Raw genomic sequence first — 13,830 nt, 5'->3', positions numbered from 1 at the left:
TTTCCAGCCCACATTTTACATTTTACACTCCAAGGTTGAGAGGCAATTTCCTGACATGATCATGGAGTACCGCAGGGGAATTTTAGGGCAATTCTAATTTTGCAACATGACTGAATGTGATATGTGCAAATGTTATGCAGTGCAGGCACTCAGAGACCAGGCAAGGACATCAAATACCCTGCATGCACTCGAGACTTGCTTGAGATACAGGCCCATGTGTGACCATGATGGATTTCTATATGGGTGTTGGGGATTCATACTCTGGTCCTCACACTAATGTAGCAAATGCTCTTACTCACAAGCCGCAGCCATAGCCTCTTCTCAAGCATTTGAAAGCCCTGCCAAGAAGGCTGACTAGGTGCAAGCCTGTAGTCCCAAGATTCTGAGACTAAGGCTGACAAGTTCAAGGCAAACAGTGTTGAGACCCCATCTCAAAACAAAAGCTATGCATTTTGTGTAACATGATTAATAACAGACCCAGAGACTGATATCGGGGTTCGAGCTTCAAGCTGAAGATCAGAGAAGAAAAGCAGCTGGCCATTAGCTCTTACTCTATCTACCTTAGACTGAAAGGCGATCCTGTCTCCACAAACCTCAGACTGCCGCCCCTCCTAAACGTGGCTGGAGACAAAGTCTCTCCTGAGACTCTCTGTTTCTTCCTTTTATACCTCTCATATCCTGGAAATAAAGGCATGGGATTCCAAGTGCTGAGATCTCCTTTGTGTGAGCTGTTTCTCTTTTAGACTGGATCAAATTTAGTGTAGCTCAGTGTGGCCTTGAATTAACAGAAATGTATCCGCCTCTCCAGAGTCCTGAGATTAAAGGTGTGTGCCATAAAGAAATGTTTGTCTCAAAAAACGAAAACAAAGGAAAAGGGGAGGGGAGAGGGAGAGAACAAAACAGAACTAGGAGAAAAGAAAAAAAAAAAAAAAAAAACGGGACTGGACAGATGAAGTCTAAGACGTCGCCAGTCTTGGCTTGAACAGGATACCGACAACTCCCGATTCCTAGAGGGGCGACTGCGCCCCTCTCCCGGGGCGGGGCTCTGACTCACTTCCGGCTGCGCCGTTGTTCCGCGGCTGTGCGGTTCCAGCCTCCGAAGCGGTTCTGAGTCACGGTGAGCCTGCGAGTCCCAGGTTAGCCTAGAGGCCGGGAAAAGGAGCGTCGGCCGCAAGGTTTAGCGAGGGAGGAACGGGTTTAGCCGCTGCGGATCCGGTTCCTCCTGGGAGGTTGTCGGGAGGGGCGCCCCGCCCAGCCGCGTCCATCCCCTGGGGCTGTCTCCAACAAAACCGCGTCCTTTGCTTCCGGCATCGCTTTATGTGAGCTCCTGCAGCCCAGCTCTGTTATCCGACGGACACCGCCGCCCTTCTTCCCTAGCTCTCGCCCGGAGATCTAAACTCGGGACTGATTGTTAAGAACAAGCCTAAGGTTAGGAACATGGAGTGAAGACCCGAGTCTCATTAATCTCGGGTGGTGTCCATTCCAGGCGGGGAAATGGTGCGGTCCGGCTTTGTGAGCACAGAACTGGAATCTGCTTAAGTTTGGAAAGATTTTTAGAGGATCGTTTGTAAGTAGAGTATAGGAGAGAAGGGTGATTTATTTGGTGGGTGACATACTTGGAAATCTTGTGTTGAAAGGGGACAATTGAAAGAACTGTGAACAGAAAATTAACGGGCAGAATTTGGCTCGCTCTAAAGGAGACTTTCTTAGCAATTAGATCCGCTCCCCAGTTATGCCCCTCAGAAATTATTGCCCTGCCTAAAAGCTTTTCGAAAATTTGCTCGGTTTGAAACAGGGTCTTGCTGTATAGCACAGGCTGGCGTATAATTGGTGATCCTCCTGTCTCTGCTTTCCCCAGTGCTGTAATTACAGGTGTGTGTCAGCTTGGAGTTCCCAAGTACAGGCTGTCTTAAAGGCATTATCTAACACTAGATAGTAATTGGTGTTCATTTGCTGCAATCCGTGATACTTTGATTCATGTATACCTCGTCTGGTACAGAATGAATTTGAGGCTGATTAAGAGGGGTATATAAATTTTGTAGACCTGGCATAAAGGAAGGGAAAATTGGGAAGTGACCAAAAACCTAGTACACTGCAGGAGTTAAAGGCGGTTGGCTTTTTTTTTTTTTGTGTGTGTGTGTGTGTGTGTGTGTGTGTGTGTGTGTGTGTGTGTGTGTCTACAATTTGCATGAGCAACTGTTTCCCTTTCATCAAATGGGCATCAGGATCAAACTTGGTAGCAAGTTGCACTCTATACTCACCCAGCCATCTTGCCAGCTGAGTTAGACCTTTAAGATAGTTTTGAGTTTGAGGGGCTTTCTTGGGGGTGGCTGTTGGCTTTTTGTTTTGTTGTTGTTTTGTTTCATTTTTTGAGACAGGATTCTCTGTGTAGTTTTGTCTGTCCTATAACTCACTCTGTAGACCAGGCTGGCCTCGAACTCACAGAGATCCACCTGCCTCTGCCTCCCGAGTGCTGGGATTAAAGGCGTGTGCCACTATGCCTGGCCCCTCATGCTTTTCAATTTTAGATTTTATGAACATTTAAGAAATTTTCAGAAACCAAGATCTGGAGGGCATCTTCAAATGGGAAGCAAGCTCAGCATAATGTGAAATTACTGGCTTCCTTTGTGTGGAGGGGTGGAATGCTAAGATAGTTTGTTATCAGATTTCTTTTTTTAATCTTGCCAAAAAAAAAAAAAAAAAAAAAAAACCCACAAATTGCCAGACAGGTGGGAGCTTCACTTTCTCTCCTACCCCATCTCCCACTGTTTTTTTTTTTTTTTTTTCTTTCCACCTCCTTTTTGTTTCGTTGTTTGTTTGTTTTTGAGAGAGGACATTGCTGTATATACATTTTTCACAGGCTGGCCAAATGGCCTGCAACTCACTATGTAGCTAGGGTTCTGACTTTGAGCTGTCTCAGAATGTAGGGATTGCAGACTTGCTCTCCCTTCACAACCATAAAAATTTACTAAATATACAGAGTCCAGGAGTGAAAGGCTGGAGGCAAGGCACATTCGATGGTCAAGGGCAGGTGTTCAGTTAGTATTCCATATTCTAGGATATTAACAGGAAATACCAAATGTCCAGAAGTTAAAAGAAAATATATTTTTAAGCATTTTTGTTTTCATCACCTAGTTTGGTTGAATTTTTCCTCTCAGCTTCTTTTCAGCAGTATATATTTATCAGACTAAGTAATTATAAGCATATATATATATATATATATATATATATATATAGAGAGAGAGAGAGAGAGAGAGAGAGTTGGGCTTGGTGACACAACTTTAATCCCAGCACTCAGAAGGAGAGGTAGGCCAATCTCCTTGAGTTCCAGGTCAGCTGAGGCTATACATCGAGACCCTGTCTCAAAAATAACAGCACACACATTCGTTTTGTCTTTCCACCCATTATTCTGTTAAAATCTAATAGTGGGGCCACAGAAGGATGGGTCAGCCAGTAAAGGTGCTTGTCCCCAAGCCCGATGGCCTGAGTTTGGTCTCTGGAACCCACATGATGGAAAAAGAGGACGGAGTCTTACAAGTCAAGTCTGACCTCTGACCTCTGTGCAAATGCTGGACCCTGACACACACAAAAAATTGATCAATTAAAATGGGAAGGGACTGGAGAGATGATTCAGTGGTTAAGAATATGTACTGCTCGTGGCAGAAGACCCTAATTTGTTTCTCAGCCCTCGTGTTAGGCAGTTCACAAACATCTGTAGCTCCAGGAGTTCCTGCTGCTATTCTCCACAGGTACTTGCCCTCATTCACACATGCTCAAGCACACACTCACACACACATTTTAAAACCCTTTTTTTTTTTTCACACAAACTTGAATATGGTACTTGGGAAGTGGTTTAGTCAGTACAGTGCCTTCTATGCAATCATGAGGACCTGAGCACAGGTAAAAACCCAGATATGTCTGCTTGTGCCTGAAGTCTCAGTACTGGAAGGGCAGAGACAGGTGGATCCCTGTGTAACAGTCGTGGCTGTCCTGGAACTCACTCTGTAGACCAGGCTGGCCTTGAACTTACAGAGATCCTCCTGCTTCTGACCCCCAAGTGCTGGGATTCAAGGCATGCGCCACCACCACTCAGTTCAAGACAACTCTTACAAGAGGAGGTGCTTAAGTAGGGGTTTCCTTACAGTTTCAGAGGTTAAGTACATTATCATCATTGCACAAAGCATGGCCACATTCAGGCAGGCACTGGAGCAATAGCTAAGAGCTACATCCTAATCTCTAGGCAGAGAGAGAAACACTGAACCTATTGTGGCTTTTTGAATCCTCAGAGCCCACCCCCAGTGACACTCTTCCTTCAACAAGGCCACACCTCCTAACCCTTCTAATCCTTTCAAATAGTACAATCTCTGGTGACTAAGCTTTCAAATATATGAGCCTGTAGGGACCATTCTCATTGAAACAACCACAGTGTATGTAATTATTTTAATCATACTTCATCCTCAGTTCTTTTTTTTGTCCCCTTCATACTCCTTTTATCCCTTCCATGTCCCTTTTACTTTCATGTCTTCCTGCAAACAACATTTCTGAACAATGCTTTTTTAAAATATGTGTGTCAGAGGACAACTTGTAGAAGCTGGTTCTCTCCTACCACCATGTGAGTCACAAGGGTCAAACTTGGGTGGTCAGGCCTAGCAGCAAGCCCTTAATCAACTGAGCCATCCCACCAGCCCTGAACAGTGCTTTTTATGTGGTAGTTGTCTGGTGGCCCCTGTGATAAAGACCAGAAAAACATATTTTTCTTCTTTGATAATTTTATGGCAACTATGTTTTTTTAGGTTTGAAGTGTGACCCTTAAGAAACAGAAACCCAAAGGCACCAGGTCTTCTCCCCAAGGTCTACTGTTTCTGGAATCTGTGATGACCAAGGTGGTAGGCATGGCCACAGTTCTGGGCCCCAGGCCACCTCAGGAGCCATTGGGGCCTTCGACCATTAATGCTGAAGAGGATGAAGAGAAAGACAGCTGCCGCCCTAGCCTAGAGATATCCCGTCAACGCTTCAGGCAGTTTGGGTACCATGACACTCCTGGGCCTCGAGAGGCACTGAGCCAGCTTCGGGTGCTCTGCTGTGAGTGGCTGCAGCCGGAGATCCACACCAAGGAGCAGATTCTAGAGCTGCTGGTCCTGGAGCAGTTCCTGACCATCCTGCCCCGAGAGCTCCAGGCCTGGGTGCAGCAGCACTGTCCCGAGAACGCAGAGGAGGCCGTCACTCTCCTGGAAGACCTGGAGCAAGAACTGGATGAGCCGGGGCTGCAGGTGGGTGGGAGGCCATCAGATGCTGGGAGACATAACACCCTTAGCAGGAATCAGGACTTGTCCATCTGTGGTGTGTGGTGTGCAACTTTTCCTGAGGAGTTGCAACACAGAGATAGGGAATCCACAGCAGACGAATGTACAGACACCACCAAAGCCCAACGTGGTGAACTTAATGAGTTTTATTGAGGTTGCTTTACCATGGTTTGGGTGAGGGGTTATTTACAAGAGCAGAAATGACTCTGAGACAGCTGCATCACCAGAGCCCAGCATGCATGACAGCTCACAAAGCTGGGAACCTGGAGCACACTGCACACCCTGCAGGCAGCTCAGAAGGTTGGAGAGTCATTTCCAGGCAGCTGAGCTGGTCTGAGAGTCGTCTTTACAGCTTGGTTTTGCCCAGTCTCCTTTACAGCTCTGTTCCACTAATCTAAGAGGGACACTCAGCTTTTATTTTGTACTGTGGCAGGGAGGGGCCTAGTGTATCTGGTCAGTTTCAAGGACTTCTTGAAGCTAGTTTATGTTGTTTTCCTTCCTGTAGAATGGAAAGCAGAAACTATTGCACAGCACTATCCAGTAAAATTATTAACCAGCTGGAATCTTGTGGGGAGCTGGGTCATGTTTGCTCCTGTTGTCTGCTCTCATCCTGAAATAACTCTGGGAACCAAGTGGGATAGCTGTTTTCCCTTTCCTTCTAAAGGCCTGCACAGCTCGCTTGAGGTTTCTCTCGCCTTGAGTCAGCTGTGCATATACCATGTCTCATTGTCTCTAGGTCTCATCTCCTCCAAATGAACAGAAGCAGGCTTGGGAGAAGATGTCAACTTCAGAAACTACAGTGGAGTCCTTAAGCAGTACCCAGGCTCAGTCTGTGGATGCCAGCCCCAAATATGAGTTTTGGGGGCCCCTGTATATCCAAGAGACTGGTGAGGAGGAGGTTTTCACTCAGGATCCAAGAAAGCGTCAAGGTAAGGTCTCATCTCAATGTCCAGAGAAATCTATAACTCCAGGTAAGAGGTGATCTCTAGATTGACAACTGGGTCCAGCAGACTGGACAGAAGTCACACACTTCCCTCTCCCAAACCTGATTTCTCTGAGCGCTGGACTCAAAGTGCACTGCCACTCCTGGCCTAAGAATCTTTTGAAAGCTACATTCTAGGGGGCTGGAAAGAGGTGGCAAAACATGTGTGTATATAAAGTAAGTAAATCTAAAAAATGAACAACAAAACCCTCACATTCTACAGGTTGGTGTGGTGTCACACAGCCTGTAGTCCCAGCACTCGAAAGGACTGAGGTGGAAGAGTTCAAGGCCAGCCTGGGGCTATATATTGATACTGATTCAAGAACAGCAAAGTTGTATTCTCTGGGAAAAGTAAAAATTAAACTGTTTTAAGTTATTGATTGTTTAGAGTTGTTTATAATCTTCCAGTTACCTGGTGCTTCCCTGGGCTGCAGGGAAGAAAACCAAAAATATAACTGCTCATAACATTTGAAAGTCTGAAGCAGGAGAATTGCCATGAGTTTGAGGACAGCCTAGGCCTACTTGTGAGGTATCCACCAGAGAAGACCACTCAGACATGGTTCAAACCAAGACAAAGTCTGCATTATCTGACAGCAACTACACTGGCTGTAGTTGGAATTTTCTCTGAACCACCAACCAGCTCCCAAATACAGACATGGAAACTTATTACTATGGATGCTCAGCCTTAGCTTCAGCTTGTCCTTCTAACTCTTATAACTTAATTTAACCTGTTTTTATTCATCTAGGTTTTGCTCCGGGCTTTTTACCTTCCTTTCATTCTGTACATCCTACTTTCCTGCTTCCTCGGTATCTGGCTGGCTGGCTGGCCCCTGGCATCTCCCTAGTCTCTTTTCTTTCTTCCTTTAAGCCTAAATTCCATCTCCTTGCTCTTCCTGCCTAGAAGTCCTGCCTGTACCTCCTCCCTCACTATTGACCATTCTGCTTTTTAGTAGACCAGTTAGGTGCAGGCAAGGTAAAATAACAACACATCTTTACATAGTTAAACAAATATTCTGCAGCATAAACAAATGCAGCACATCTTTTCATAGTTAAACAAATATTCCATAAACATTGGGTATTCAGGACCAGAGTATAGTCCCTAGCCTTTCTCTGGGTAAGCTTTTAAGCATAAAAACCACATCCTGGATTTATGCACCTCAGTTAGCAAGAGTGTTAGTCAGAAGCCAAAAAGCAAGGTTAGTACATTTAGGAACTTTCTCCAAACTATGGAGTTTGATAGATTAAGACTTTGTTCTTGTTTCAGCAGGTGTTACTGCCTGTGTGTTGGGTTCCAAGGTCTGAATGGTACTTTCATCATGGCATAGGTTGTGCTAAGACCTGGGGACCTTTTGCATACCTAGTATGTTCCAGGAGAGTCTGCAGAGTGAGACCCTGTCCCAAAAAAAGAAGGAAGACCCTCCCTCTTACAGATTAAAGTGTTCCCCCACAATCCCCAGTTTTAGAAAACAATCCTACCTCAGTCAGCTCTCTTCCTTCCCTTTCTGTTCTGTGCCACTCCTTCTGCAACCTCCTTCTTGCTTTGAATTCGGAGACTCTGACCCTTTGAAACTTGATTCAGCCTGGGATAGCAACCTCCCAACTCAAACTACTGCTCTGGGCGGCACCACACAAATGAGTGAAGAATACAGATAGTTAGTTAATATCCTGATCACACCTTGGACCATTGTCAGATTTTGTCACCAATGTACTTTTTCACATTTGTAAATAAAAATTAGGGCTGGAGACATGGCTCAGTAGATAAGAGCACTTGTTGCTGTTACAGAGAACAGAAGTTTGAGTCCAGCACCCACATAAGGCTGCTCACAACTGCCTGTGTGTAACTCCTACTTCAAGAGACCTAATAGCCTCTTGTGCCCTCTATGTGCATCTGTATGCATGTGGCAGACACACAGTTACACACAAATAAATCTTTTAAAAGTAGGATAATTGGGGGCCAGGTGGTGGTGGCACACGCCTTTAATCCCAGCACTTGGGAGGCGGATCTCTATGAGTTTGAGACCAGCCTGGTCTACAAAGCTTTTCCAGGACAGCTAGGGATGTTACACAGAGAAACCCTGTCTTGAAAAACAAAACAAAAACAAAAAAACCAGGTTAATTGGGACTGGAGAGATGGTTTTACAGTTAAGAGCTTTTGCAGAGGACCACACTTGGTTCTCAGTACCCATGTGACAGGTTAAAACAGTCCAGAACTGTAGTTTTGGTGATCTTTTCTGGATTCCCATGAGTACCACCTGGCATGTACCCTTATGTATGTGCAAGCAAAATGCCCATACAAACACAGTTCTTCCTTCATTTTTGGTTAGAAAAGAATGCTGACTGGTGGTAGTAGCCCTGCCTCAACTTAGGAGGCAGAGGAAAGAGGATATGAGTTTGAAGCCAGCCTGGTCTACAGAATAAGTTCTAGGACAGCCAAGGCCACACAAAGAAACTCTGTCTGGGGGAGTGGGGAAGGGAATACTGGCCTCAAAGTGTTAGGTAAATGGAGGGTGACCTTGAACTCCTGGTCCTGCTTCAAGTTCCTCCCAGTGCTGGGATTTGAACTGTGTACCACCCCACACAGCTTCATAGCTAGAGCATTCTCAGTCAGCATGTCACAGAGACTTGGACTAAAGTAGGATAAATTGAATCCTTTGCATAGTTACTTGTCAGTTCTACACAAAGTGGAAGGCCAAAAGGAAGTATTGCCAGAGCTAGAAGTGGGCTGTTTTTATTGTTTGTGTCTGTGGATTTAATCTGTTTGATTGTAATTGTGTTTTGTTTGTTTTTGTCTTTTATTTTTTGTTTTGGTCTCTGTGTAGCCCTAGCTGGCCTGGAACTCATTATGTAGACTAGGCTGCCTCAAGAGACAGAGATCTACCTGCCTCTTGTTCCCAAGCGCTAAGATTAAAGGCCACCACACTTGGCCCAGGCTCAGGTTTTAGTGCCCAGTTGGGGGAATGGCTTTTTAAGTACTGTTAAGGGAGAGGAATTAGCACTATTCGCAAAGAAGCTATGTACCCCTGACAAGGTGTGCTGGACTGGAAGGCTGAGCCAATAGCTTGGGATGTGGGGAAGTTGACCAGTCTGCCTAAACCTTGCCTATGGCACTGAAACCTGGTGTCTCCCCTGGTAGAACTTGAACTCCTTTCTTTTACCTGCATGGCCCAGAAACCGCCCAAGGCAGAAATCATTCACAAACGTTTGCTGTGAGTATGTTACAGAAGCAAATGTGAACTCAGACAGAATAGGCCAGTGTCTTCTAGACTGCTTCAGAGCATACAGGGGGAGGGAGTGGGAACACAGTCTTTCTGGATGATAAGATTTGTAAAATAATCATATAATAGGTATTAAGGGTAGCAGACTTCTGTGAACACACAGGACTATAAACTAGATGTGACAATAACTTTGTTTGTATTCCTGTTAGAACTATTTCACACATGGCATCATTCTTTCAAATCCATCTACCTCATTGGTGAGCCTGCTTCCCATGTAACAGCTGCCTCCTCAGAGGAGGAGCAACTGATGCATCCTTAACCCGCCTGCTTTCAGGTTTGAAATCGAATCCTCAGAAGGAGGACTCAGCAGATGAGCAGAGAAGTTCTGAAGAGGAGTCTCACGCAGACGGACTCAAAAGGGACATCATCCCTGTGATTGCTGCCAATAAGTACAGTAGATCCAGGTCACAAAAGCAGTGGGCCAACAGTCTGGAAAGGGGGAGGGGAGCAAAAGCTTCTCTGCAAGACACAGGTTCCAGGAAAGGGGCAGAACCAGTGTCTGCTAAGGCTGCCCCAGGAGAGAAGCGTTACATATGTGCAGAGTGTGGGAAGGCCTTTAGCAATAGCTCAAACCTCACAAAGCACCGGAGAACACACACTGGGGAGAAGCCTTATGTGTGTACCAAGTGTGGGAAGGCTTTCAGCCACAGCTCCAACCTTACCCTTCATTACAGAACACACTTAGTGGACCGGCCCTATGACTGTAAGTGTGGGAAAGCCTTTGGGCAGAGCTCAGACCTCCTTAAACATCAAAGGATGCACACTGAAGAGGCGCCCTACCAGTGTAAAGACTGTGGGAAAGCCTTCAGTGGGAAGGGCAGCCTCATTCGACACTACCGCATCCACACGGGGGAGAAGCCCTATCAGTGTAACGATTGTGGAAAGAGTTTTAGTCAGCATGCAGGTCTCAGTTCCCATCAACGCCTGCATACAGGGGAGAAGCCCTATAAGTGTGAGGAGTGTGGCAAAGCCTTCAACCATAGTTCAAATTTTAATAAGCATCATAGAATCCATACTGGCGAGAAACCCTACTGGTGTAACCACTGTGGGAAAACCTTCTGTAGCAAATCAAATCTTTCCAAACATCAGAGAGTCCACACTGGAGAGGGGGAAGCACTGTAACTGGTCCTCTTCTGTCATCGTCATCATCGTCGTCGTCCTTGTTGTAAACTTTAGAATGTGAGTGCTAGGAAGCAGCTCTGTAATACTGTGGTGTTTGCTGGTAGATTTTGCTCTAGTCATCGAGGGTTGCCAAGGAGAGAGAACTCCACAGTGACAAGGCAGAGTGTCAGCAGCTCAACAGTGCTTACCTCGGCCAGCAGGGGAGGGTCTCTCCTCACACTCCAGGCCCTAGTGAACAAAGCTGACATTGCCTTCTACGTAGTTAAACTGATGTGTGTCCAGTCTAGTTAAGAAAGAAACATTAAAATTGTCTGTTTTAACATATATTCCACAGTTGTAGTTTGTAAAGAATTGAGCCACCTTGAACCGTCTGTTTCTGAATAAACGTATAGCATCATGTAATGCCTCGGGACTGTTATTGTGATGAATGATGGTGTCAGAACACTTTTTTTTTTTTTTTTTTACAGTTTTTGGGTGGATGGGTTTATGAATGTGTGCATGCCCTAGCACATATATGGAGGCCAGAGGACAACTGGAATAAATTATTCTCTCCTTCCATCCAGCATATGGGTCTCAAGGATCAAACTCAGGTTGTCAGACCTGGTGGCAAGCTCCTTACCCACTCAGCCTATATCACTAGCCATGGTTATTGAACACCCTTGGGTGAAACACTGGCCAGGCATGGGGTATACTCTCATACTCCCAACACTTAAGAAAGGATCATGAGTTCTCTCCTGGCCAAACTGTGTCTCAAAGAACGAAAAAGAAGAGGAGGATAGACAAAGGGAGGGGAGGGGAAGGCGGCTACCTCCAGTCTGGAGCTAGTGAACGTGTGTGAGGAAATCACAGGCAAGTGATGGTCTGCATGGTTGCATTGTGCTGTGTCCTGACATAGTGAGGACACACTTTTTTGGGGGGAGGGGGTGCGGGAAGGACAAGCTTTCTCTGTATAGCCAAGGTTTTTTGAGATAGAATTTCTCTAGCTGTCCTAGAACTCACTCTGTAGACCAGGCTGGCCTGGAACTCAGAGACCCGCCTGCCTCTGCCTCCTGAGTGCTGGGATTAAAGGCGTGCACCACCACCCCATGGTGTGAACACATACTTTCATTATTGGGATCATTTTGTAAGCCTGTGAGTTTTATATTAACCCTGTCTATGTCAATGTCTCTGAAAATCCGCTCTCCGTAAACCGCTTCCTTCTGAAAACTCCACAAATTGAAACCCAACCTTAAGTCTCCCCTGGTAACATCTGAATGCAGTCTCTGCACTGGTAAAACATCTCCCGCTCCTCCTGTCTACTGTTGCTCAGAAACCCAACTACTCTCCGTCCTCCTGTCACTTGCTTCTCTTCATAGTAGGGCAGTTTTTTCACTTCCAGGAAAGGAATTACTGACATATCCATACCTTAAGATGCTTGATATGCTAAGAACTGGGAAGCGAGAAAGTTTCCTGTTGAGTGGCAGACCTGAGGATTGCCCTGACCCTCTTGCCTCTATCACAGCAAGCAAGCCACACCTCCCTTCAGCTTTACATGGACAAGGGAGTTGACAAGCTTGCTGTGGCCTTGGCAATAGCCCTCCTCTCCCTTGCAGCTGCAGCCTCCCTCCCCACAGCCATATTCCCAGACCCTCGTGCCTATGCACAGGTGTGTGTACATATGTGCAGGCTAGCCGATGCAGGCTAGAGGTGTGGGAAGATGGCTGTGAGCCCTGCAACACTGGGGCTGGAAACTGAACTCGGATCCTCTATAAGAACAGTATGCGCTTAACCAACCACTGGGTCATCTCTCCAGCCCCAACAATAATTGAACTTTAACTTTGTTGTTGATTTTGTTGTTACTTGAGATAGGATCTCACTATGCAACCCTGGCTGGCCTGGAACTCACTATACAGACCTGGATAGCTTCTAACTCACAGATCTCCCTACTTCTGTTTCTTGACTTCTGGGATTAAAGGTATGTATCACCATGCCCTGCCAAACTTTACTCTGTTCTGAATATTGTATTTATGTGTGTGTGTGTGTGTGTGTGTGTGTGTGTGTGTGTGTGTGTGTGTATCTGTGTGGGTGTGTGCATAGGAGAGCAGATACACAGAAGCCAGGAGTGTGGGACCCCTGGAGCTGGGGTTAACAGGCAGTTCTGAACTGCCTGATGTGGATGCTGGGGACCAAACGTGGGTCCTCTGCAAGAGCAGCGCATGCTCTTGACCACCAAGCCATCTCTTCAGCCCGCTCTTTTCTCTAATGCCCTCTCAACTGGTGTGTAGGCTAAGTCATTCCACCGGGCGGTGGAGCTTAACCTTCCTCCCGCAAGAAGTCCTGGGGAATGGAATGCTCTCCATTCAGTCTTAGCCCCTGTGCTGTGACCACCCTCTTTCCTGATAAGGCTCTACTGAAGGAGAGCTCCCAGCTTCCATTCTCTGAACTTGGCATCCTTTATTTCTGGACATAATGAGTTAGGGTTCAGATTAGGCCACGCACACTAAGCCTTCATGTACCAGCTGATGGGAGGGGTGGGGCACTGAAAACAAAAACTGGCATTTTCTTGCTCTTGCAGTAGCTTAAGAGATGCATATGGATGTCCTCCCAGAACCTTAAACTCAGTGCATTGAAAAATGACTTGTCTTGTTTGTATTTCCCATAACGGAGGCCCACAGAGGAATGGGGCTTCAGGCAGCAGACATCCTTAAGTGTACTTTACCTCTAACTGCTGAATCCTTGCCTCTATGACAACCACCACTGAACCCAATAATACTCACATCCCCATCACTAGCATATACCTGTTTTCTTGATGAGTGAGTTCTTAAGGTCCCTTGGGAAGATGACCCATCATTAGGTTGTTAGATTTCATGCATTAAATTCACTTGAATGTACATTGAGTCTGCTGACCCTTCTCTTGGGTCTCTGCTGGTTAGTGCTATGTCTCTACTCATCAGTGCAGGGCATCGTTCATGGCCAAGTGTTAACCACCCTGGACATGTATTAGGACAATGTAATATTCCTATGAGGATGTGCAGAGGCCATAGGAGACTGTTAGGCCTTTGCCCTATCTCTGCCTTATTCCCTTTATCAGGTCCCAAAGAAACCCAGGACAAATGGCTAACTGTGGTGCCTGTTAGCAAACAAAGTGCATGCTGGCTTCAGTCTCAGT

The 13,830-nt window shown here is 46.1% G+C and overlaps 1 protein-coding gene across 5 annotated transcripts in view; it reads left to right on the top strand.

Moving 5' to 3' along the window:
* The window catches only part of Zkscan1 (zinc finger with KRAB and SCAN domains 1), a 37,976-nt gene extending 26,892 nt beyond the window's left edge, over positions 1-11,084 (top strand). Inside the window, exons 1-4 of one of the 5 annotated variants that reach the window (XM_027415220.2) lie at positions 994-1,136; positions 4,794-5,270; positions 6,040-6,232; positions 9,835-11,084. In XM_027415220.2, coding sequence (XP_027271021.1) covers positions 4,875-5,270; positions 6,040-6,232; positions 9,835-10,682 — 1,437 coding nt within the window. In that variant the 5' untranslated portion in view covers positions 994-1,136; positions 4,794-4,874 and the 3' untranslated portion in view covers positions 10,683-11,084. The other 4 variants (XM_027415222.2, XM_027415221.2, XM_027415223.1 and 1 more) reach the window with 4 other exon arrangements.
* Positions 11,085-13,830: the final 2,746 nt, after the last annotated feature.

This window comes from Cricetulus griseus, chromosome 4 (genome assembly GCF_003668045.3).
Source record: "Cricetulus griseus strain 17A/GY chromosome 4, alternate assembly CriGri-PICRH-1.0, whole genome shotgun sequence".
Taxonomy (NCBI): Eukaryota; Metazoa; Chordata; class Mammalia; order Rodentia; family Cricetidae; genus Cricetulus; species Cricetulus griseus.
This window is presented reverse-complemented; position numbering and strand designations above follow the sequence as displayed.